We start from the raw sequence: 25783 nt of genomic DNA on the forward strand, positions 1-25783 counted from the left end.
CACAGAGACTTTGCGTCCCTCCCAGTTCACACGTACGGATTTCAGAGCCAGCATGTCCTCGTTTCGTTCGCAAAACTATTATTAGCCGAGCCGAGCGGACCCCTAGGAAGTGTTTTCTATGTCGCTACGCCGCCGCCGCGCCCCGACGCGCGAATGGTCTGGACCAACGTCACCTCCGGTCTCAAGTGTCATGGCTGCCTTGAGAGTCTAGTGAGTGTGCACCCGTGGTGGGGAAGGTGCAAAGCCCGCACGCTGAGGCCCAGTAGAATAAAGTTGCATCTTGGTTGTGGAGACTACAGCTTCTCCGGTCCCTCGGCCATGACAGCTTCCGGGAGTGGTATGGCCCAGAAGACCTGGGAATTGGCCAACAACATGCAGGAAGCGCAGAGTATCGATGAAATCTACAAATATGACAAAAAACAACAACAAGAAATCCTGGCGGCGAAACCCTGGACTAAGGAGTGAGGAGGTCCCTGGCGAGACGCAGGGGAGGGAAGGGATGGAGGGACTGTGAGAGAGACCCTCGAGGGGTGGAAAATGAAGTGGGTGGAGAATTTGGCTTTCTGAGGGGCGTCGACAGAATACTGGCCGCCGTGGTTTTATTCTACCTTATCAGTAGAGACTTCGATTCCCCTTATTTCTAGGGCCTGCTTCGATACCCCTTTTAGAAAGTTTCTTACCTCCAGGGGGTGTAAAGGGATGACTTAGGGTGCTACTTTCTCAAAATGATTATTTTCGTAAATTTCACACATTCTCCCCTGAACCTGGTGGCTGGCTACATGCAGTTGGTTGCAGCCTTCAGTGGATCTCAAACTGAAGAGCGTGACTGTTTTCAGAAATCGAATGAGCAGGGCATTGATCTAAAAAACAAAAATGAGCCCTTGGGGTGATTTCTTTTTTATCACTCTTTTCCTCTGTAACTTTTTTAAAGACATACCAAATCCTCTTACCAGTTCTCTAAAATACTACTGCAACAATTCAGGATTTATAAAATAGAGCTTAGAGGCTATTTGCCCCCCAGCCAAATCCATGTATCTTTGGGGCCCACGACAAGTCAAAAGATTCTTTAGAGCAAATCATGTTAAGGAGAGTGAAGAAAAACATTGCAAAAGGTTGCTATGTAAACTGCCTTGCTGTTTCCAGGTGTTTTGTTTTGTTGGCAAAGCTGGTTTTAGCTGTCAGGATTCTATTTTCAGGGTTTTTTGAGTTACTACTGTGGGCCTGGCACTGGTCTGATGATTTTTATGTCATTTAATAATCAGGGCAATCCAGTACTGTACTTTCTTTCCCTTTCTGTAAATAGGAAAATAAGCAAATACATTCATGATTATACTATAGCAGTGAACTTAGGTGCAGTAGACTGAGAATCAAGTCTCATAACTGTCACTTAAACGGTTGACTGGCATTAGAAAAGTAAAGTATCTAAACTTATCTATAAGATAATGGTTAAACATAGCTATTACGAATATCATGAATTTATTAAAAAGATAATTTATTAAAAAGTTCTGGAAGAACCATATATAATAAGAGCATAGTAGTGGTTTGTTTTTCTCTTTTTCCCAAGTAGGTGGAGGAGCCAATTTTTAAATTTATGTCTTGATTTCCAAGATGATCTCAGCCACTTTCAGCTTGTGGTTGAAATCTAGCAAAAGCTGGGATCTGTACTTGGTTGCTTGCATCCAACAAGCCGTGGTGACACTGAGTGACCTGTGCAGATTTCTTGGCTGTCCCTTAAGCAAGCTGCACGTTTTAGATGGATGTAAACTCTTGACTTCCTCACCATCTGTGGCTATACTTAAGTTTATTCTAACATGCAGGATACAGCCGTGATTTTAAAATGTTCAAGAGTTTAATCATGTACAATAGTTAGTCACAGAAGTAAGGATACTAGCTCTACTCTAATTCCCAAGATGCTATCAGAAGGAAGCCATAAGCTAACAAGCTGTTTCTTTGAGAATATCTTAAAAAGCGGGTTAATAGTTCGATCCCCAGCTCCGAAAAAAAGAACCAAAAAAAAAAAAAAAAGCGGGTTAATAAGACTGGTAGCAGTACCTTAGATTTTAGTGTTTCTGGGACTAAGCTAAGCATTTACGGTGTACTTTTCATACTAATAGATGAAATATCTATTTATAGATATGTGATCTGGCATAGACATTAAGTGGCCCTACTCTCTCAGTTAGGGGGTGTCAGTGTAATTTAGAGACCTAAGCAAGTCAGTTTCAGAAGCCACATTTGTAGAAACTAAGTCCTCTGGCTCAGTGGGTAAGAGTACTTAGTTTTGCATGCAGACCTAAGGTTTAAATCCAGCATCTATGTAAAAATCCATGTGTGAATATGCTACCTTTTAGCATTATATGGAAAGAAAGCAGAGAGGACGGTCTGTGAGCTAGTCAGCCAGCCTAGCCACAACAGTAAGCTTTCAGTAAGAGACTCTGTCTCGAGGGAATGAAGTAATAACAGACGAAAATGAGCTGGGCATGTTGACACCTGAATTTAATCACAGCAGAGGTGGGTGATCAAGTTCCAAGGACAGCCTGGTCTACTGAACAGCCAGGGTTATACCAAAAACCTGGTCTCAACGAAACCAAAAAAAAAAGGTAGTGAAAGACCCCTGACAGCCTCTGTCATCTCCACAGGTGGCACACTAATAAACATGTACCACAGATAATAAATAAATAAATTATTTAATTAATAACTCAGTAAATTAAGGTCAGAAAGTTAGGCCTAAGAAGGTAACCAGGTATAATAATTCCATGTTGATTGAGGAAAAAGACCTGTGGAGTTGATCATTATTCCCTCATTTCAATAGTATATTTAAAATTTATTTCAGACTCTTTATGTCTGAGCCAAAGACACATGACATGGTATTTCCAGGCACCTTGTACTTACTGCTTTCTTTTTCCTCCACGTTCCACACTCCCTTTCAATCCCTATAAATCCCTTCAGAATGTATTTATTCTCACAGAAACTGTTCTGAAATTGCACGTTAAGTAAGGCTCTCGGTCACAGTGTGATTTTTGTTTTGTAGTCACCACTACTTTAAATACTGCAAAATCTCTGCGTTGGCACTGCTGAAAATGGTGATGCATGCCAGGTCAGGAGGCAACCTGGAGGTGATGGGTTTGATGCTCGGGAAAGTGGATGGAGAGACCATGATCATCATGGACAGCTTTGCTTTGCCTGTAGAGGGCACTGAAACCCGAGTAAATGCCCAGGCTGCTGCATACGAGTACATGGCTGCATACATAGAAAATGCCAAACAGGTAAAAATAGTGTTTCTTAAATTTAAAAAATCCTGAGTCTCAACTTCTGAGTTTCTGAACTTAAAACTGTTCTTTTCACAATAAATTCTACATTTTAAATTGAACTGGTTTTTATGTGAAATTTTAAAGTTCTTGTGAGATTTATAGTATTAGATTGGGAGAGGTGGGTCTTTCCAAGATACATTTTCATTTTCACTGTCAATTGTGTTTAAAATTAAAAAAAAAAAAATGGGGCTGGGAAGATGGTTGAATGGTTATGAGCACTGACTGCTCTTCCAGAGATCCTGAGTTCAATTCCCAGCAACCACATGGTGGCTCACAGCCATCTGTAATAGGATCTGATGCCCACTTCTTGTGTGTCTGAGGACAATGACACTATACTTATATACATTGAAAAATAAATCTTTTAAAATAAATGTAGGCTGGAGATGTAAGTTGGTGGTAGAGTTCATGCTCGGCATTCATAAGCCCTGAGTTCAATATCTCCTGTGCCCCTCAAAAAAACCAAGAACAACAAATTTAGGAATAAACTATTCCTGAGTAGGGTATATCTATTAATGGACTATAATGAACTATGTGGGCTTTAAAAAAAAAAAAAAGTATCTCTTTACTTAGGTGGACAAGCTCTAGAATTGTTTCTTCAATAAAAAAAAAAAAGTATGTGGTATGTAGCTATGTGCAGATATGTGTGTTGGTCTACAGAGTTTCTGAGCTGAGAAACTCATGATGAGGGGAAAGATAGAGAAGAAACTAGATGCCCTTGTTCTTGCACGTTGATAGTTTTACACTACGTGAATGTATTGTCTGGTCAGAAGTTCCTTAACGTCAAAGCAGCATATGTTGCACGCTGTCATTGAACCACAGTGCTATGTGAAACTTGTAAATGGCAGCATCTCTGAGACTAAACCATACCTCAAGCAAGCTTTTTCTCTGACGTGTTAGGTTGGCCGCCTTGAGAATGCAATTGGTTGGTATCACAGCCACCCTGGTTATGGCTGCTGGCTCTCCGGAATTGATGTTAGTACACAGATGCTTAACCAGCAGTTTCAGGAACCATTTGTAGCAGTGGTGGTAAGTACTACCTGGGGCTCATTGTTGTGGCTAGGCTGGCTGACCAGTTTACAGACCTTCCTCTTCCATACAATGCTAAAGTCTCAGACTTGCATATTTATGCATGGTTTTTACAGAGATGCTTTTATGAAGTTCTTCAAGAAGACTTGCTAAGTTTTACCATCCTGGAAAACAGTGTGGTAAAAATGAAACTCTGGTGTTATTCTACCTAGGGAGTCTTAACCTTGCTGTACCTCACGCTCTAGCCCATAGGCATTTAATCGGGGTTGACTGAATTGGAGAAGCAGAAGTTTAATCAGTCATTAAATTTAGTTGAAGTATTCCTAGTTCACTGAACTTCTCTAATGATCTCAGTTGTTTTCAGGTTGTTCGCTAGTGCAGTGTGCATGCCTACAGTGCTATGTTTGTTTTTTTCGGTTTCCGATGTTGACTCAGTGGAGCATTTGGCTTATATTGCCCATCCGTCTCTTGTAGATTGACCCAACCAGAACAATATCTGCAGGGAAGGTGAATCTTGGCGCCTTTAGGACATATCCAAAGGTGATTTGGATGGAGGGCTGTATAGGGGGAATCTCCTGTAGTTGAGATTAGCCTTGACTTTACTCACGTCTTAAGTATTGGGATTACGGATGTCATCTGGGGTGATGTGTTTGTGAGTACAGGCATGGGTCTGCAGGTCAGAAGAGACCCTGGGGAGTCAGTCCTCTCCTTCTACCTTGTTTGAGACTGGATCTTTACTTTTCACTGTGTACAGGCTAGCTGGCTCTTGTACATCCTATCTCTACTTCCCGTCTGACCACAGACAGCTGGAAGTGCAGATGTGCACTAACCAGGCCTGTGTTGTGTGGGTTCTGGAATCCAAGTTTAGCTTCTGACATTTATACACAAGCTTTTTTTCTCCAGTGCCAACAGTACCTAGACAAGTACTCTACCCCTGAGCTATATATGCAACCTTTGTGATATCTTTTTTAGTGTAGAAGGATTTTCAAATACAAAGTTGCAAACTGCTACAGCTCATATCAAGCAATAACACATTTGTTATTTAGTAATCTTGCCAGACATAGGGTTTATTACCAAGAAACATTGGTGCACCCGTGGCAATTTGACAAGTACTAGAAAGTACACAGCGCCAGCAGTCCTTTTGTGTCTGCCTCCCTAGGACTGAAAGTAGCGTGTAAGCACCAGGCCCAGCTGTTATCCCAGTATTGGTGCTTACTGTTTGGCGCTCCTCAGTTTGGTCCCATACGTAAGAAGCTGCAGAGAAAGCTTTGCTTTTTGTCATTTTCATTTTTTGTTTTCCTTGCTTTTATTTAGGGCTATAAGCCTCCTGATGAAGGACCTTCAGAGTACCAGACTATCCCACTCAATAAAATAGAAGATTTTGGCGTGCACTGCAAACAGTGAGTAGCAGTTGGACTGTTGTCAGGGCTACAGACGTGGCACAGCAGCAGGCTGAAGTGGAAGTGGTGGATCTGTCAGTGATGCAGCTCAACCTTCCACTTCAGCAGACTTGCTCGCCTGCCATTCCCAAGGCCCAGGGTTCAAAGCCCAGCACCAAAACTCAGAATTCATTCAGTCAAAGACTTACTTCACACCTGACTCAGACAAAATGTATTTCATAATATGTAATACCTTTGAAATAGTAGAAAAAGAATATGAATTTAGGATAATGATAAAAGTGTTTAAACTAATAATTATTCTCTTTCTACTTATGGTTTTCCTCAATAATTCTTTTAATCTAGATCATTTCATTGCACAAGATACTCAGTCCATAGTAAGATTAGCAGTTGAAACACATTCCCAGGCACAGCTTGACAATAGCAAGTTTGCTGCCCTTAAAGTACACAGTTTGGAATGGGAAGATGGCACAGTGACTGAAGGTCTTTGATGCCGAGGCCGACGGCCTAAGTGTACTGTTGTATAAGTGCCATGCACTAACCTAACTGATTGCTCTGCTGGAGCATCAGCAACTAAGTTCAGTCCCCACGTTCAGTCCCCACGGCCATACAACAGAAAGAGAATAATTCCTGCCAGTTGCTCTCTGGTTTCCACGTTCATGCACATGGGACCCACCCATACACACACAATAAATAAATGTCATTTTTTCAAATGCCCGTTTTAGCTGTCTTAGCTCTTTTAACAGGCTTTGTAAATGTATCTCACCACCTTCCCTCCTGCACATTCACCCAAGCTACTGCATCTGAAGCTCCAGCGTAGCGCTCCGTACACAGCCACTCTTCCTATATCTGCCCTCACCCTAAAGGTGGACCAGCCAGACTGGTCCCGTTAGCATGTGTGCAGAGCATGTCCTTCCCTCAAAGTAATGTTCCATCTTGCCAAGAGTGAGAGCCATAAGCCTTACCCAACTGCACAACTCTGTGACCTGGTCCCTGCTCGCCTCTCACCGGGAAGCTTTGGCCCAGCTGTGTTGTTCCTATCCTTCTGTCAGACGGGCTGCTGACATCCGTCCTTACCTCAGTGACTCACTCACTACTGTACGTGAAGGTCTGTTTCCAATCACCTGGACAGAAGATGCGCTCCGATGACTATCTCATAGCCCTTCCTGTCACGTGTGCCCCTTTCCAGTTTCCCTCGTAGCACTGCCCTGTGGGATGGTTTTGACTCCCTGCTGTTGAGTGCACCCACTCACTGGTGTGTCCTCTCACACTTGAATCAGGTACAATACAGAGAAGGATGGGCTCTTTTAACATGTTACTGTCACAAAATACCTGGGATCGTTTCTGAAAAGGAAAGTTTTATTTCCTCAGTTTCAGGTTTCAGTCTTCAGTCAGTTTTGGTCCTAGTGTTTCTAACTCAGTACGTCATGGTGAGAACATGTTAAAATGAAAGGCTCCCACTCGTAAAGTTTCATCCCCTTCCATTGTCTCTGTGGCTCGAGTGCTCAGTGCATGGCCTTTGGAGGACCCCAGACCCAGAGTACAGCACTCATTCGACCTCTCATTCTGCTTCCTGTCCAGTGAACACAGTAAATCGTCCATAGCTACAGGAAAGATTAAATCAGAGCATAGATAAAGCGCTAAAGATAGAGACCATGCTTAAAGAAATGCCCCTCTGTCCTCACGTGTGTCTTTGTTCCTTTTTTTGAGACAGGGTTTCTTTGCAGTCCTGTCTGTCCCGGAAAGCACTCTGTAGAACGGGGAAGGCCTCAAACTCAGAGATCCTCCTGCCTGCTTCTGCCTCCTAGGTGCTGGGATTAAATGCCTGCACCGCCACCCCCTCACTCGATGTGTCTCTTAACCTTCAAAGGCTTTCCCTTCAGTCTGATGCCAACATTTTTGTCAGTGTTTATTTTTATTTCTTGTGCATTGGTGTTTTGCCTGTATATATGTATGTCCGTTGGATCCCCTGGAACTGGAGTTAGAGGCAAGTGTGAGCTGCCATGTTGGTTGCTAGGGATCGAACTTGGGCCCTCTGGAAGAGCAGCCAGTGCTCTCAACCACTAAGCCATCTTGCCAGCCCCTAAAGTCAACTTCTCTTTCCTTCTTTTGCTGAACTTTGATCAAGAACCACATTGTGCCCACCTTTCTGTATCTTCTCCTTGGCCTGAGGATGTGGCCTCGGTGTCTGAGCTTTTTTCTCTTCCTGTCTGCCTGCTCCATGAGCTTCCTTTCTGGTTACCCATCCTCAGTTTCTCTTAACACCCAGCTGTACTGCCACAGCCAGATTTCTGAAACTCCTCTCCTCTATCACTGCTCTGCACAGACACCTTCTATGAGTCCCAAGGAAACAGAGGATAAAGGTTAAATTTATTGGCTTTTAATAAATGTTTTCCACAAATGAGGCCACCACATAACTTTGTGGGTTTTCCTCACATAACTCTGCTCTTGGTAATTGTCATGGATGTACTTTTATATATGTGTGTATGCCATGGCACAGGTGTGAAGAAAGACAACAGGACAACTTTTGTGGGGTCATTCTTTCTTTCTACCTTTATGTCTTTACTTGGGTTACAGAGGTCCAACTCAGGTCTCCAGGCTTTGCACAGCAAATGCTGTTACTGGCTGAGCCACCTCACCAGCCCATTAGAGCCTTTTACAAGCATCATTGTCTTAGTTAGGGTCTTATTGCTGTGAACAGACACCGTGACCAATGTAAGTTTCATAAAGACAACATTTTATTGGGGCTGGCTTACAGATTCAGAGGTTCAGTCCATTATCAAGGAGAGAGCATAGCAGCATCCAGTCAGGCATGGTGCAAGGGGAGCTGAGAGTGCTACATCTTCACCTGAAGGAAGCCGAGACTGCATCCTCAGGCAGCTAGGAGGAGTGTCTCCAAGCCCACCCCGACAGTGACACCCTTCCTCCAACCACACCTTCTAATGGTGCCACTCCCTGGGCCAAACATGTAAACCATCGCATTCCACTCCCTGGCCTTCAGAGGCTTGTGTAAACACTTGAATTTATGGAGGACATACCTAAATATAGTATAATAAAAAAGTATATTTCTTCTGAGGTCCATCCAATCACTTAACTATGATCCCTGGATTAAGACAGGCAACCATCTGGGCAAACTTAAAATGTTGCCATCTCCATGTCTGATGTCAAAGTGGTCTTCAGATCTTCACCTCCTTTTTCATCTTTGTTGACTGCAACAAACTTCTTTCTCCTGAGCTGGTTCCCCTCCCTGTTAGCAGCTTTCCTCAGCAGATAGCCCATGGCGCTGGCATCTTTAACATATTTTGGGTCTCCAAGACAGCTTCAATGTTACAGCTTGTTTCAATGTCTTGGATCCACACAAGATCCTCTAAAGACCTGGCTTCACTTCTCCAGCTCTGTCCTCTGTTGCACTCTGGTTGATCCACTCCACTGCCTCAGCTGTTCTTGGTGATCATCCCATGGTATTGGCATCTCCAATACACTGGGGTCTTCCAATGCAACTATGCTTCATCAGTAGACTCTTCACAGGCTCTCTTCTTGGTGCCGAGCCTCAACTCCTTTGCATGACCCCTTCAGTCCTGGGCTGTCAATTGCAACTGAGGGTGCACCTTCACCAATGGCCTTCAACAGTCTCTCACAGTCCCCAGCCTCAGCTGCTCTTCATGACCCCTTCATGCCTTCAAAACCAGTACCACCTGGGTGACTCTTACACATTACCAAGTCCAGCTGCAGCATGAGGTACAACCTTGACTATCTCTGGAACACAGCTTCTTTGTGCTCTCAGAAAACACATCCCAGAAGATTTCACCTCACTGATGCTGGTCTCTATCTTAGCTCCAGCTGACAAGCATCAACTGTCTCCTTCTCCTCTTAAATATAAAGCCAGAGACACATGACCAAAGCTGCTGAGTTCTGCTGCCTGCGGGAGCTGGAACGTGGTCCTCTTGTCCTATTACATTATCACCAGCTTCCCCTTTTCTAACTCCTTCCCTGCCTAAGCTGGGCTGTCCAGGATCCTGCTCTGTAGATTGACCTTGGATTTAGAGATCTGTATGCCGGTCTCCTGGGATAAAGGTTTGTACTAAGTTGCCTGGAGCTAACTTAGCTGGGTAGGAACTTGCCCCAAGGTCATTGCTCCCTTAATTCAGTTTAATATCCTTGAACACAGAATTCAGCTCCATTTCACTTCCAGGTGTCTCTTTAATACTTGAATATTTTGTATTTTTCCTTTCTCAACTTCCCTTTTTTCATTAAAATGCTCTTCCTGAGACTTAACCAGAGAACAAAGTCTATGATGGGCGTTTCTGAGACCTCCTTTGTCAATGCAATTAATCTGAGTCTTTTCACCTTAGCCTCAGGCAGACTCTTCGGACAAGGGCAGAAAGCAGGCACATTCCTCACCAAAATACCACAAAAGCAGTCTTTACAGCACATACTGAAATTCTTCACTGCTAAAACCTCTTGGGCCAGGCCTGCACAATTCAAATCACTCTCAGTAACAGAGACTTCCACATTCCTAGTAAGATAGCCCATTAAGCCCCTTTTAAAGCATTCCTCTGCTTTCCAAATCCAAAGTCCAAAATCCACATTCTTCCAAAGCATGGTCAGGCCTATCACAGCAGTACCTCAGTCCCTGGTACCAACTTCTGTCTTAGTTAGGGTCTTATTGCTGTGAACAGACACCATGACCAATGCAAGTTTTTTTTTTTTTCTTTTTCTTTTTCTTTTTTTTTTTCGGAGCTGGGGACTGAACCCAGGGCCTTGCGCTTGCTAGGCAAGCGCTCTACCACTGAGCTAAATCCCCAACCCCCCAATGCAAGTTTTATGAAGGACAACATTTAATTGGGGCTGGCTTACATGTTCAGAGGTTCAGTCATTTATCATCGAGGCGGGAGCATGGCAGTGTTCAGGCAGGGATGGTGCAGGAGGAGCTAAATTCTACATCTTCACTTGAAGGAAACCAGGAACAGATTACGCATCCTCAGGCAGCTAGGAGGAGCGTTTGCAAGCCCACCCACCCCACAGTGACATACTTCCTACAACCATGCCACACCTTCTAATAGTGCCACTCCCTGGGCCAAACATATGTAAGCCATCACAATCATATTAGGGCTTCTCAGACAATTTGAGCTCCAAATGACCAGTTGAGTTCTTTTCTTAAGAACTTGTTATCTCTATTATAGGGGTGGGTAGCTCTTTTATATGTACACTGTAGCATCAGTCACTATTACTGAATATATTTTATCATATTTAACTTTGATCTGAATGAGTTTCTAAGTAAGGAATGTTCTTGTGTTTCCTTATATCCATTATCCATTGGTTTACAAGCAGCTAAGATAATTAAATACTCATTGAAAAAATAAAAATAAAGTCGGTCACAGTCACACACATTGGGAGGCAAAAGTAGGGGAGTTCCCTGTATGTTTGAGGCCAGCCTGCTCTATGCAATAAGTTCTAGGCCAGCCAGGACTGTTTTTCAATAGAAATAATAATAGGTTTTTAGATGTTTAACTAAATTCCCCTTAGTTCTCAGTATTATAAACGAACTACCTTTCAAAGCAGTAGAAATTCTTCTAGGTACCTTCGGAACTACTTTAAGGTGCTTTTTAAAAAGCACCCAGGCTACACTAGAGAAGGGAAGCCGTGGGAGATCTGTGTGTCGTTTCTAGAGTTTTCACAGAGGTTGGAAACCCTAGAGCTGCTCTAAGGGAGCTCATTCAGCTCAGCCTGTTGTTAGAATGAGAGAGCTCAATAACACATCATTTAGGAATTCCAATTGCTACTAGCGTCTTAGAAATTTTGGGGCACTGCAAAAGGAAAAAAAAAAACTGTATATAAAATAAGAAAGGCTGGGCTGGAGAGATGGCTCAGCAGTTCAGAGCACTGACTGCTCTTCCACAGGTCCTAAGTTCAATTCCCAGCAACCACATGGTGGCTCACAACCATCTGTAATGGGATCCGTTGCTCTCTTCTGATGTGTCTGAGGACAGCTACAGTGTGCTCACATACATAAAATAAATAAATAAGTCTTTTAAAAAAATAAATAAGAAAGGCTAGTAGACAGATTTAGAGCTGTACCAACTAAAGACAGAGGAAACACTATATTTAGCTGTTGTTCAACTGTACGACTATAAAATATAATTTTACGTAAGTGTAGCCAAAATTTCTATCCAATATAACTGTATATTTTTTTTCACCTGCCAAATGTGTGCTCTTGTTTTGTAGATATTATGCCTTAGAAGTCTCATATTTCAAATCCTCTTTGGATCGTAAACTACTTGAGCTCTTGTGGAATAAATACTGGGTGAACACCCTGAGTTCCTCTAGCTTGCTTACCGTAAGTACTGGACTTGTTTCCTTTGAATTTTGTTTTACTCTGAAGCCCAAGTTGATGCATGCTCAACTGAAACATGAAGGACAACCCAGCACTGTCAGTTCTCCCCTTGTATGTGGGCCCCAGGGATCAGACTCAGGTTGTGAGGCTTAGCAGCAAGCTCCTTCACACACTGAGCCATCTTACTGGCCCCTGGCTTCAGGTGCTTGATTGTTGGGATCATAGACAAGTGCTATTACACCTGACAAATTTCAATTGTAGTCAAGCTTCCAAAACTGTTTGGTGTTTGAAACTCAATTCACAGAAAGGCATAACTTCAAGGCTGGAGCAGGGTTCTGTCCAAGCTAAATGAGGATGCTAGGCAATCCAAATGGGGGAGTTCTGCTTGTGCCTTAAAGAGGTTCATAGAGGAAAATCAAAAATACTGCTTCTGTTGCCTCAGATAACAGAACAGGTAGGTCTCTGACACATATAACACTGTAGCCTGATATGTCAAGACCCTCAGGAGTCACGTATCAGATGTTTACATTACAGTTCATAACAATAGCAAAGTTACAGTTATGAAGTAGCAATAAAGTAATTGTATGGGTGAAGACATGAAGACCTGTATGAAAGGATCACGGTATCAGGCAGGCTGAGAACCACAGGTCTGGTTAGAACTAACAGGATACCAAATGAAGGAAACTGAAACGGTCCTCAAGCAAGTCTAGATTCTCATTCAGGAGATGTTGTGAAGTCAGAGCTTCTCTGAGCTCTGCATGGTTCACATCCAGGCTGCACATGAAAGCAGATGGCAGCTCTAGCATCATCTCATGGTGTTGGGCAGACAAAAAAAGACACACACACACCCGCATGGTCTCGGGCAGCGTCTCCTGGGTTTGCTAGGCTTTGCTTAGGTCACAGGCTCATCCTGAAGACGTGCTATGGGCCAAGGCAAGGGACACATTGCTCTGCAGGGCTGGAGTAGAAACAGCTATTTCAGGAACATGTGAAAAGAGGTCCTGGGAAGAAATCTGAAGATTAAATATATATTTAAGAGGTATATATTTAGAAGTTAGCAGTTTTGTTGTTTTTACTCTCTGATAAAAAAGACTACTTCATGTAATACGGTATAATTTGAAATAAACTGGGTTTGAAAACAAATGTGAGACTACTGCTAGTCCTCTGTGACCTTCAGAACGCGGTTCGTCCCAGACTAGCCTTATAGTTGCTACACAGCCAGGGATGGCCCTGAAGTTCTGTGTCCACCTTCTGGTGCTGGGATTGTAGGCACGAGCCACCACATCCAGCTTTAAGGGCTGACTGAGCCTTTGCATGGTGTAGAGTGGTGGTCGTGGCACTAGGTGTATCGCTTGGCTCGCTACGGCAGAGAAAGCACCTGCCTTGATAACGATGGCTGGGGTTTGTTTGGTGTATTATATCCTTAGAAAGACTCACTTGAGCCTGTTTGCTAATGTCTTAAACATAATTTTGACACAGTCTGTGTTCTGCTTATTAGAAGTATCAGAATTCAAAAGTGCAAGCTGGGCACGTGTCTGTAATGCTAGACTTTGGGACTTGACAGGTTGAGTCAAGAGAATTGGGAGTCCCAGGTCTTCCTTAACACACAATAAGCTTGAGGCCAGCCTGGCCCACATGAGACCATCTTGTTTTATTACGGAAGAGTGTAATCACAATAGCAGATCCTATGTATTCCGAGTGCCAAGCACTACGAAGTGTATATTGCCTTAGAGACAAGTATATTTGTAGTCAGAAGTGACACCTGGTGGCAAGGAAAGAGGACACTAGGACAAGAGCAGTAGAAGTAGAAGTAGGCAGAGGACCTACTAGGTCCAATGACTTCCTGTCCCTGTTCCACCATTGTAATATGAGGACAGTAGGGGTTGGGACAAGTCTCATTACAAAGTGCCTTCACCAACTGAGACAAGGCCTTGCCTCGTGTATAGCCGTGACTGGCTTAGAATTTACACTGTAGCTGACACTGCCTTGATTACACTTAACTAGAACTCTAAATCTACAGAACAGATGGCTCAGGGAGTTAAGGCACTCACCACAATGTGATCCTTAGAACACATTTGGTGGAATGAGAATTCACTCCTGCAGATCTTCCTCTGACCACGTGTCTGCCGTGGCACATGTGCACACACAAACGCACAGAATAAACAAATGCCATTTTAAGTAAAGTTTTAGTGTGTGATCGCAGCAGCACCTGCCGTCAATCTCAGCAGTGGGGAGGCAGTGGAGGCGGATCTCTGAGTTCTCAGCCAGCCCGGTCTACAGAGTTCTAGGACGGCCAGGGCCTCACAGAAAAACACTGTCTCAAAGAAAAAAAAAATTTTTTTTTAAGATTACACCTTGTCTTCATGTCTCTGCATTTTAGAGATTATAGACATGTACAACGCACATATAGTTGCTTTTTTTTTTTAGACTAAAACTAAAAAAAGATATAACGACCTTTATATCTTTATAAATTAGCAAGTCATGGGGGTATACACCTGTAATCTATTACAGCTACTTGGTGAGTTAGAACCTGAGCTGTTTGCTACTTTGTCTCAAAACAAAGTAAGAGTAGTTGAGCCTGGGGATTCAGTTTGGTGTAGAATGTGCTTTACAAGACTAGATTCATTCCCCAGTACCACACAACACACATATATAGGGAAATAGGTTAATTTTAGATAGATAGATAGATAGATAGATAGATAGATAGATAGATCACATCATTGTTGAACATATGTATGAAACCTTTAATATTTTTCAATTTTTAAAATATCTAATGTAATATTAAAGAAAAATTGTATGCATAATAGATTTCTCAAACGTAGGTGTAAACAAGGGCCCAGAGTAGTACTCTAATAAAGTACAGTCACAAAACTAGGTAATAATAGTAAGCCTTTATTAGGTGTCCTGGACAGCTTTAAGAGCTTTACACACATTGCTTATTTCATGTTCAGAATAGCTTTAGGTAGGAGTTACTGCTGCCCTCTTCCATTTCAGAAGTCCAGGAGCCATGGTTCAGGCTTCCTAGCTCACCTGCAGCAGGGCAGAACCTTCACTCACATGGGCATTCCTCAAAGCCTTCATGATAGCAAATACTTAGTTTAAACAAAGGAGAAAATTCCACAGTGAATCCTGAAATTATCGTTTAAAAATCTACAATTGAAGAATATGTTTTAGGAACAGTTTTTACCGTTATGGCCCAACTTCTTCACTGTCTGTTCATGTTCCATCTGTACATTGATATTATTTAATAAATAAAGTGTTAAATTAATTTACATAAAAATCGTTGCATTTTTAGCCAGACATGGTAGCACATGCCTTTATTCCCAACACTTGGAAGGCAGAGGCAGACAGATCTCAATGAGTTCAAGGGCAGCCTGACCTATACAGCGAGCACCACGCCAACTAGGACTACATAGTGAGACCCTGTATCAAAAAAGTGTGTGTGTGTGTGTGTGTGTGTGTGTGTGTGTGTGTGTGCGCGCGCATGTGTGTGCGTGTGTGCGCGTGTGTGTGTGTGCGTGTGTGTGCGCGTGTGTGCGCGTGTGTGTGCGCGTGTGCGTGTGTGCGTGTGTGTGCGCGTGCGTGTGCGCGCGCGTGTGCGCGCGCGTGTGTGTGTGTGTGTGTGTACAGAATGGGTGGTATACCTATAGTTCCAGACCTGCAGGAGAGTGAGACCAACTTGGGAAACCAGCAGGATCCTATCTCAAAACATAACTGTAGTGGATGGAGTACTTGTTTTATGTGCACGTGGTTCCTGAAAGCAGTCCTAGCTGCGGAAGAAAACAGAATGTTATTGTTTATGGTATATAATGTGTATGTGTAGTACAATGATAGCCCTACTTTCTCCACAGAATGCTGACTATACCACAGGCCAGGTGTTTGATCTGTCTGAGAAGTTAGAGCAGTCGGAAGCCCAGCTGGGGCGTGGGAGTTTCATGTTGGGTTTAGAAACACATGACCGCAAGTCAGAAGACAAACTTGCCAAAGCTACGAGAGACAGGTAAGGATGCATGTGCAGGGCTCCCGCCCTGGCTCTTTGATGTCTGAACATTATTTGCTTAGCCTTTTTAAAAAGTCACATGTGACACATGCAAATTTTAAATCCACACTTCAAAGTTTTAGGGGACATGAGGCAAAAAAGAAAGCAGGTCTAGGAATGTCATAGAAAACGCCACGTCACCCTTTATAGGTTTAGCCGCAAGTGCACTAGGAAATTTGGTCCCTAACTAGATCTTTTTTACAGGGGTTGGAGTCTTACAAAGGCCTGCTTATCCTTTTCCTCAACTCAGCATTTTCTGAAGGATTGAGATTAAGATTTCTTAAACTTGCCAAATTTTAGATTCCAGAGTATCATGGAACAGATTTTCTCTCTTAACCCTTTGGGCTACAATTATTCTTTTTTTTTTTTTTTTTTTTTTTTTTTCCTTTTTTTTTTTTTTTCCAGAGCTGGGGACCGAACTCAGGGCCTTGCGCTTGCTAGGCAAGCGCTCTACCACTGAGCCAAATCCCCAACCCCGGCTACAATTATTCTTTCTGCAGTATTTTATTATTCCATATTTTACTTCCTGAGTATTTCCTCGTGATGTGGTCTCTGAAACTTAGATGTGGCCTTCTGATGCATATACCAAACGGGGTTTAACCATGAACATTTACTGCCACAAAACTCGAGTTTAAATACGATACAGGCAAAGGAGAGGGGACATTTGCACAGCTGAAAGCTGACCATTCCTGCCATTTCAGCACTGTCCTGTAAGGCTTAGGGGCTCACTCCCCCGCCCACCAACCATTTCCTTACATTCATAACCGCCTGTTTCTGTGGAGCCCACGGCTTTCCTCCATCTCCTCCTGGCCAGGATTCCCACCTGTATTACGTTTTTCTCTTAAACTCCAACAAAACTGTCTTTGAGCATTTTTTTAAAATGGAGGGGAAAAGAGTATTCCATAGGAAGATGGGCGGAGGGCAGATAAAGGTATCTTGGCAGCTGGAGTCCTCTTCTGGTAGAAATACTTCACTCCGGGCTGAGATGGCGCTCAGAGACTGAGCACGCACCTGCCGTGCACAGCACCACAGACCACAGCAGACCCGACTCAGGGCTGTGAGGTGCGGTGGCCCAGTCTTCACGTGTGGAGTTGATGTCTGATCTGTGAGGTTTTTCAGTGCTGAGCATGGTACCATGGCACATGGATGTGTTTCTTTGTTTTGGTTTTTGTTCATTTGATTGTTTTCTTTTTCCTCAGAAGATGTCTTCCCTTTTATTTTAAAAAAAAAGTAGGGCAATGAAGGTTGATAATGAGAAGAAAGCGTCTTCCTATGAATTTCTGTAATGAAAAGTGAACTCCGCAATACCGATGGAGCGAGCTTTGTCATTTTATCACCAGTGACCTGACTTTCAGCTATTTAGGGGATATTTATAGTTATTTCAAAAATCAGAATCCTTCAAGGTTTTTTTTTTTAGTTATTCTGAGGAATAACAACATTTAAAACTTTTTTACATTCATGTTTGCCATGCAAGTGCTGTGTGTGCGCGTCTGTGTACACTTCCCAGCTATGCATGAGGAGTTCACAAGACAGTTTGTGGGATCTGTTTTCCTTCCACTACATGGATCGAACTCAAGTAGCAAGAACCCTTGCCCAACTGAACCATCTTGCCAGCCCCAGGAATAATAGTTTATTCACCACAGGAACCAGTGTGCAATTATTGAATAATACTGTACAGATCCATAGTGAGTGTATAGGTTCCCCAAGTCAGAGTAGCAAAATTAATTAGCATAGTTATTCTTTTATAACGGACTAGTTTAATAAACCACTTAACAGGCAACGCAGAAGTTAGAAACCTCCAGGAAGGCTTCGGTGTGACTTGAAGAGTGTGACTAGAATGGAGTCACCCTTGGGCTCTCACTCGGAATGGGGAGGGAAGGAGAGCTGAGCAGCCCTCAGTCTGTAACTGTGTTTCTTCTTTCCAGCTGTAAAACCACCATAGAAGCCATCCATGGACTGATGTCTCAGGTTATTAAGGATAAACTGTTTAATCAAATTAACGTTGCTTAGTTACTGCTGAGTACTCTTCCTCAGAGCTGGCGTGCGGAAGGAGAAGAAGCTCAAGGAACATTCTAACCCAGTTACCAGAACTCAGATAGAAGACTAAGGTGCTGTGTGACGTCCTGAGTATTAGCACTGTAATAAAACTGTCACATGAAATTGTCCTTCTGTGCTTTTGTGGGTGAGGTTGCCTTTGATGCTCTTGTTTATGGGAAGAAAAAGACTTACTAGACCTCTCGTGTGTTTCAAACCCTGTCTGTAAAACCAATCAAAGAATCTTAGCATTAATCACATCATGGTCACGAACTTTTCAGTTTTTCTTGTGCCTTCTCTTGACAGTCTATTAGTAAAAGTGTAATTTAATTTATAATAAAATAGCATCTGACTGCAGAGCCCTGACTGGCCTGAGTCTCGCTATGTAGTCCAGGTTGGTCTCAAGCTCACAGCTTAGCTTCTCCAATGTAGGGACTACAGGCTCATGGCATCACAGTTTTATATCCCTATGAAATAACTCCAAGACCTTTCATGCTTCATTTTACTGAAAACCACAAAAACTTACTAGAGACAGTAGCATCTGGTATGTAGCAATTCAAATTTCCCCAACTGAGGGCAGGAGCACTTTCTAGAGCTCAGTTAGCAAGTTAGGCATGGCAGCATCCATTCAGTGCTTGGTGAAGGCTAAAAGCAAGCTGCTCTGGAGAGACATTGTGAGGCAGGGAACTCAGGGAGGAATCTTGTTCCAGAGGGGCTCTTGAAAGGTCCACTTGAAGGGAAGTCAGTCTAGCCAGAAAGATGGCCACTGTCACAGCAAAGGGGCGCAACTGTGTGGAAGATTGGGGCAGAAAGCAAGGAAGTGTGTTTCTGTCAGACTTCAGATTGTCCAGTTGCACTTGGGAAGTACCAAGGGTGACGAGAGGTGGGACAAGAACAGCTGCTACAGGGCCTTCCTTGGAGCCTATCCTATCAGCGCTGAGAAGTCTGACCAGCAGAAATGCACAGCGCTGTTTCCTGTAAGAGCTGTAGAGACCGGTAAACGCTGCATGGGAAGCCATGGAGAAGGAACAGAACCTTGTGGTTTTAAATAGGCAAGAGGAGGGAGGTGGGAAGGGGGACTGGTTGGGGAGGGGGACACCCTTATAAGAAGAAGGGGGGGATGACATAGGGGGCTTATGGATGGGAAACTGGGAAAGGGAATGACATTTGAAATGTAAACAAAAAATGACCAATAAAAAAATTAAATTTAAAAAATTTTTGACCAAAACAGAAACTATGAATGAATGAGTCTGGAAGTCACATTAGCACACAAATTGATAATGTGATAAACAGTCTTTGTTAAAAATCTGTGAACCTAGAGTTCTTTTTTCTCCCCTCCCCCCCCCCCCCCCCCCCCCCCGGAGCTGGGGACCGAACCCAGGGCCTTGCACTTGCTAGGCAAGCGCTCTACCACTGAGCTAAATCCCCAACCCCGAGTTCTTTTTTCTTAAGGTGCATGTACAGTGTATTGCCATTTATCATGGCAAATGTGCCCCCCAAAAAGAAATTTGTTCATATGGAAGCTTTTCATGTAATCTAAGGCCAGAATAAATTTCTTGGATGAGAAAAAATAATAATAAAAGTAAGTAAATAGGCAAGAGGATGAGACTGCAGACAAAGAAGTGTTTGAGAAAACTGTAAAAGGAAACCTTTCAAAGGGACTGAAGAGGCCAGTGAGATGGCTCAGTGGGTAAAGGTCTGGCCACCTGAGATGGGTCAGTGGAACCCACATGAAGGAGTGAGGAAGAACAAACTTCACAAGTTGCCCTCTAACCATTTTTAACTTCTCTATTGCACCAACAACACCGTGACCAAGGCAACTCAAAAGGAAAGTTTAATTGGCTCATGGCTTAAGAGGGCCAGAGTCCATGATGGCTGCAAGGAACCATGAAGAGCTCGCAAGACTGTTTTTGGACACACTTTTATGGGAAAATCCATTATTTTCTCCAATACCCTGATTATGGTTTCCCCTTCCCCTACCCCTTTCAGTTCCTCCCCGCCTCCTTTACCATGCAGATCCACTCCCTTCTGTCTCTCATTGGAAAAGAACAGGCTTCTAAGAGATAACCAAACACAACAAAATAAAGTATAAGATTTCTTTTAAAAAATCACATTGAAGTTGGAGAAGAGCAACAGAGGAGCCCAAAAGAAGGTATAAGAATCAGAGACTCACTCTTGGTTACACTCGGGAGTCCCATAAACACTGAACTAGAAGCCGTAATGTATACAGAGGAACTTCAGGCCCTGTGCCTGCTGCCCCAATCTCTGTAAGCTCACGTGAGCTTTGTTTGCTTGAACTAGAAGGCCTTGTTCTCCGGTGTCCTCTGTCCCCTCTGGTTCCCATACTCCTGTCTACTTTTCCTTAGGATTCCTGTGCTCTGAGGTTGGGGATCTGATTCTATTTAGGTCTGCTGCAGGAGGAAGCCTCTCTGATGATGGCTGAACAAGGCGCTGACCTATGAATGTAGCAGAATATCATTAGGAATCATTTTGTCACTATAGCTTTTTTAGACCAGTAGTATTTGGTTTTACCACAGGTTCCTAGACTATCTAGTCTCAGATTCTTGGTCACCCAAGCAGTATCATGTATGGGTTCCATCTTGTGGAGTGGGCCTTAAGTCAAATCGTATTGGTTGCTCACTCCACAAGCTTTGCCCTCGCATTTCTTGCAGACAGGACAGCACTGTAGATCAAAGGGTTTGTGGCTGCCTTGGTGTTTTCTTGGTAGCCTACAGAGTACCTTCCTAGGGCATCGGGCAAAGGCTCTGTGGGGAACCAGCTTGACTTCTTCATGTTCAATGAGTGGTATAGGCATTGTCTTCAGCAGTAGAGCCGAGCTGTCATTTTATGGAAAGCAATCTATTGTCTTGGCAACAGCCTGGGTTGTTTGGGGATTTCCATGGGACCGTTGGCCAACAACTCAACTGGACATGAGTCAGTACTGGTACTAGAAGCTTCGGTTTGTGACAAGAGATGTCCAGTTAGGAACCCATTATCTGGTGTTTTATTTAGATTGCCTTCACATGTGTATACATTTTAGGAAGTTTCTACTGTATTTAGGTTTCCATAATCCCCTCCAAATATCCCTTAATGTTTGCTGTCTTTCCCCATATTCCCTCCTCCCTCAACCCCCACACATTTTACCCTACTGTTCCGTAATTAACTATTCTATTTACCTTCTCTAAGGAGAAATATCTGTTCCCTCTATTCCCTTCCTCTATACCTATGCTCTGTGGTTCTGCGGACTATAGAGAGCTCACATCTTGATCTGCAACTAGTAGGCAGAGGGCAGGGAGAAAGACACTGGGAGGGGCACCAGTCTATTGAAATCTCAAAGCCCCCTGCCCCCTCAGTGCCACACCTTCTCCAACAAGGTCACAGCTCCAAATCCTTCCTAAACTGGACCAAGAATTCAACCACATGAATCTATGGGGGCACATTCTCACACCACCACAGACTACAATTACACCATGGCATTCAAGTCATTCCATACATCCCCACACACAGAATAATAAAAAAGTAAAATTTAAAACCAACTTCCTGTGCTGTAAGAGACTGGAGGAGACAGAGCAGGAAACCCTCTGGCGCCTTTAGCATTGAGGCAGTGTTTATCAACTCTATTCACTTGGCTTTTTGAGGCAGAGCTTCTCTGTTTAGGGCTAGCAGTCCTAGAACTCACCATGTACAAGACTGGCCTCCAACTCAGAGATCCACAGGCCTCTGCCCGCAACTGCTGGGATTAAATGCATGTGCCACCACACCCAGTTTCTCACCTCCATTTTTATGTCATTAAAAGTTTTATACTGTAGAGAGAATACCTTGTGTATTATATGGATGCATCACCTGTCGAAAAGCCTCTGGCCTATGGCTTAGGCAGGAAGTGGAAGTGGAACATCCGGAAGGCTGAAAGGATTCTGGGATACAGCCAGGAATAGGGAGATTTGCCTGAAAGATTTGACCAGATGTAAGCACGGCACCTGAGCACAGGTGACCAGCCATGTGGCAGAGTGTAGGCTAGGATGAATGGTGCCTTTTACGTTATGTCTGGTCAGAGGAGAGCCTAGATATATGGCCAAGGTGTTCATAAATATATATTGAGTCTGACTCTTATTTCTCAGAAGGCTGGAAGGAAGAACCAGGGCCTAACTTCAACATTATACATCAAAAATTTGAATGTAGTGACAAAATTTCATCCCCATGGGTATCCTAAGAACACTGACAGCTGGTTGAGGTTTCTCAGAAGTGATTGGATACTTAAGATTTTGACACAATAGCCAGTGAGATGACTCATCTATACCAGAATTTGCCGTCAGGTCTTCTGACCTGAGTTGGAGCCCCAGGACCATTCATGGTGGATGGAGAGAAATCATTCCTGAGGGTTACCTTCTTACCTGCACACACACATACACACAACATGTGGACACACACAGATAAGTACAACAAAGTCTTCTTCAACATCTTGGTACAAAGAGCAAAGAGTTGACATTACCATGACAAAGATAACTACCACAAGATGTGCATCTAGTTACATGTATGAATATCTAACTATGTAGACATTAGTTATTAACTTTAATTATGAAAATTAAAGTTTGGAAAGGAGGAGCTAAAAAAAGGTAAGTAGTACACATGGTCCATGTATGTTATACTCAATGAAATCCTTCAGTGTTCAACAAACATATACTAATAATAAGATACTTTAAAAACCATTTACATGCCAAGACTTAAGTACAATTTTGACATTTAGCTAACCTAGTCAGTGAGGCTAGCTATAAGACTGAAAATGTCTGTGCTTAAACAGTGCCAAGAAAAGGAAGCTTTCCAATGATGATGTCACTGGATTTATCTTAAAGAGGGTTCAGTGTAGAAATAACTAGACCTTGCTTAGTAACAAAAAGAAAACAGAAATAACTTGTTTAAACAAAAGGAATGTGTTTGGTTCACCAAACTCCAGAGTGCAGAGTACTATTAGCTTAGACAGGATTACATTAGATTTCCTGGCAGGGTTCTCAGCTCTGTCCTCCACATGCTGACCTAACCTCAAATTAATTTCCCCAAAACTGGCTACCTATGTATGGTACCCCTTGGGAGTGGAGGAGCCATTCATCAGGGTCAAAATAAGTTGCTGACTTCACTCTGACTACCATAGCCTGAGGTTATGAACTCCATATATGGAACTATATACAACAGGTTATCCCTAAACCTGAGTGTGGTCAGCTACCAAAATTGCATAATTACACACAGGGAATGCTACCGAGATAGCCAATGTCCCTCCAATCAATCATGTTTTGAAGGCCATCTCTAAGGCTTTCTGGTTTTTGTTGTTGTTGGGGTTTTTTTGATGGTGGTGTTTTTTGCTTTTGGTGGTGGTGGTGGTTTGGTTTGGTTTGGTTTGGTTTGGTTTGGTTTGATTGGTTGGGGTGGGTTTTGTTGGTAGTGGTGGTGATGGTGGTGGTGGTGGTAGTTTGGTTTGGTTTGATTGGTTTTATTTTGTGTGCTTATTTTGGTTTGGTTTGGTTCAGTTTGGTTTGATTGGTTGTGGTGGTTTTTGTTGATGGTGGTGGTGGTAGTTTGGTTTGGTTTGATTGGTTTTGTTTTGTGTGGTTATTTTGGTTTGGTTTGGTTTGGTTTGGTTTGGTTTGGTTTGGTTTGGTTTGGTTTGGTTTTGGTGGGGTGACCTGAGTTTTCTTTGGTTGGTATTTGTCTTTGTTTTTTGAGATAGGTTCTTACTTTGTAGCCCAGGCTATTTTAAAGCTCACCTACCTAGCCATGGAAGCATTGGAATTACCAACATAGACCATCATGTCCATATGTGTAAGGTTTTTTTTCTTATCTGTAGGTTTTAATGTGTTTTCATGATCACATTTCTTACATAAGTGTTCCAATTTATAACAGTTTTTAGAAACCCAGACTCAATTTGCAAACATTGTTCATAAAATAACTAAGCCATGAGATAGGAGTTTTTGCTCCTTCCTGCAACATATTGTCTTACGGCCATGAGCTGTTGAGGAGCTGAAAAGGGCCTTTTTTCTAAGTGGAGTCTGGTTCTTGTACAGTGACAGAGTTTTCAGAGATAATTTCTCTAACTCCTCAGTGATGATATACAGGAAACGTCAGTCTTCACAAAAATGCAATCCCGATGTCCAAGAAATAGAATGAGTCAGAAGAAAACAGGAGCAGGGCTAGGGAGCGAGGTCACCAGAGAGGGAGGAAGGGCTGGAGCCAGCAGGAACTCAGCGAGATCTCAGAGTTGGGGCTGTTTCAAGTTCTCAGATTGTTTTAAAGGTTCAATATCCAACTTCCAAACCAAGAACAAACATGCACGCACACAAGTCCCTTTGTGTGCTCCATTGTTTCTGATTTTAAAAAGGAGCTCTGGACCAAGCTTTCCTCACTGCTTCTGAGAGACCCAGTCTGAACACAGTTGACAAAGATTAGTGTGGCTACCCGGTGTTCAGGACTTGGAGAAAATCGCTGCTTGGCACAATGGAAAAATAAACTGGCTGATGGGACAGCCACTGGAAAATAAACAAAGTTCGTAAGTAACTTCCCACGGGACAGAGGACTCTTTAGAAGTTGAAGGGTTGCATGTTATTGAGGCTGGAAGCTTCCAGAATAGTTCTGTGAGTGACAAGGTGCAGGCCCGAGAGTCAGGCACTGAGAGGAGGGTTGGTTTATATTCCTGTGCCTGCACTGTATCCACGTGTAGCTGAATAAACTCGACTGAACACAGCCTGGTGAGTTTACCAAGCGTCTTCTGCATTTCTGGAATGTTCTCGTGTACTGGTGAGACATGTACGGTTGTTTGTTTTGATTTCGAAGGCAGGAAACCTTACAACACAGAGTGGTGGCTCTTAAGTTTACTTGTCCTTGGGATATAAGCACGAGCTAACCATTCAGTGGTTAGGAATTCCAAGTCCAGCTAGATAGTCTTTCATTTTGGCCTATTTTCAGTGTACGTTCCAACAGCAAATCCCTTCTTCTGGACCACAGTGCAAGTTTCAGGACCCAGGACCTTCTGAGAAAATCACTCTAGAAGTCCCTAAAGGTTACTGCATCTTTATCCACAAATTAACAGCAGACATATAGCATTCATCTTTGTGAGCAGAAACTTAAGAGTCTTGGTTTGGAAAACAAATATGAAATTCAGGCCAACTTTTACCTGACTGACACATAAACTTTTGATCTCAGAAATCAGATTATTAAAAAAAGTAGAGCTGGGCAGTGGTTTCGTAAGCCTTAGATAGCAGCAGTCAGGTGCATCTCTATGAGTTCAAGGCTAGCCTGGTCTACAGAGCAAGTTCCAGGACAGCCAAAGCTACACAGTGAAACTCTGTCTCAACAAATGGATGGGTGGATGGATGGAAGGAAGGAAGGATAGGTGGATGGATGGATGGATGGATGGATGGATGGATGGATGGATGGATGGATGGATGGATCAGGTATCCTGTTATTCAGGCCAAGTTTGAGAGGAAACAGCTAAAACCATATCCTGATAACTAACACCAGTGATTAATTACTTTTTCAACATGTGGATTATTCTGGTGCCAAAAACTGTGGAACAATTGTCTAACAAATTGGAGAGTCCCTGATGTCAGCACTCATATTTTCTTTGGATTCCACTAAGCAATTATGCTATACTTTCTAT

The 25783-nt window shown here is 43.1% G+C and overlaps 2 protein-coding genes across 3 annotated transcripts in view; one reads left to right on the forward strand and one right to left on the reverse strand.

Moving 5' to 3' along the window:
• Positions 1-172, reverse strand: part of Cspp1 (centrosome and spindle pole associated protein 1) — a 115228-nt gene extending 115056 nt beyond the window's left edge. Inside the window, exon 1 of the mRNA XM_039110193.1 lies at positions 37-172. The gene's annotated coding sequence lies outside the window, so the exon portion shown is untranslated. The remainder of the gene's footprint in view (positions 1-36) is intronic.
• Positions 71-18264, forward strand: Cops5 (COP9 signalosome subunit 5). Of its 2 annotated transcripts, none has more exons than XM_006237758.5 (8): positions 71-210; positions 3029-3263; positions 4206-4334; positions 4809-4874; positions 5649-5734; positions 11957-12068; positions 15917-16065; positions 18030-18264. In XM_006237758.5, the coding sequence occupies exons 1-8, from the start codon at positions 119-121 to the stop codon at positions 18112-18114; spliced, it is 954 nt and encodes a 317-aa protein (XP_006237820.1). In that variant the 5' UTR covers positions 71-118; the 3' UTR covers positions 18115-18264. The 2 variants fall into 2 exon arrangements, with proteins under 2 accessions (XP_006237820.1, NP_001020866.1); NM_001025695.1 differs by having other exon boundaries at positions 201-461.
• The last annotated feature ends 7519 nt before the right edge of the window (positions 18265-25783 follow it).

Source organism: Rattus norvegicus, chromosome 5 (assembly GCF_036323735.1).
Source record: "Rattus norvegicus strain BN/NHsdMcwi chromosome 5, GRCr8, whole genome shotgun sequence".
NCBI classification, from domain to species: Eukaryota; Metazoa; Chordata; class Mammalia; order Rodentia; family Muridae; genus Rattus; species Rattus norvegicus.

Coding starts and splice junctions, on each gene's coding strand:
- Cops5 (NM_001025695.1), top strand. CDS start 319: ATGACAGCTTCCGGGAGTGGTATGGCCCAGAAGACCTGGGAATTGGCC. Junction 4,335..4,808: donor AACCATTTGTAGCAGTGGTG/GTAAGTACTACC, acceptor CGTCTCTTGTAG/ATTGACCCAACCAGAACAAT. Junction 16,066..18,029: donor GCCAAAGCTACGAGAGACAG/GTAAGGATGCAT, acceptor TCTTCTTTCCAG/CTGTAAAACCACCATAGAAG.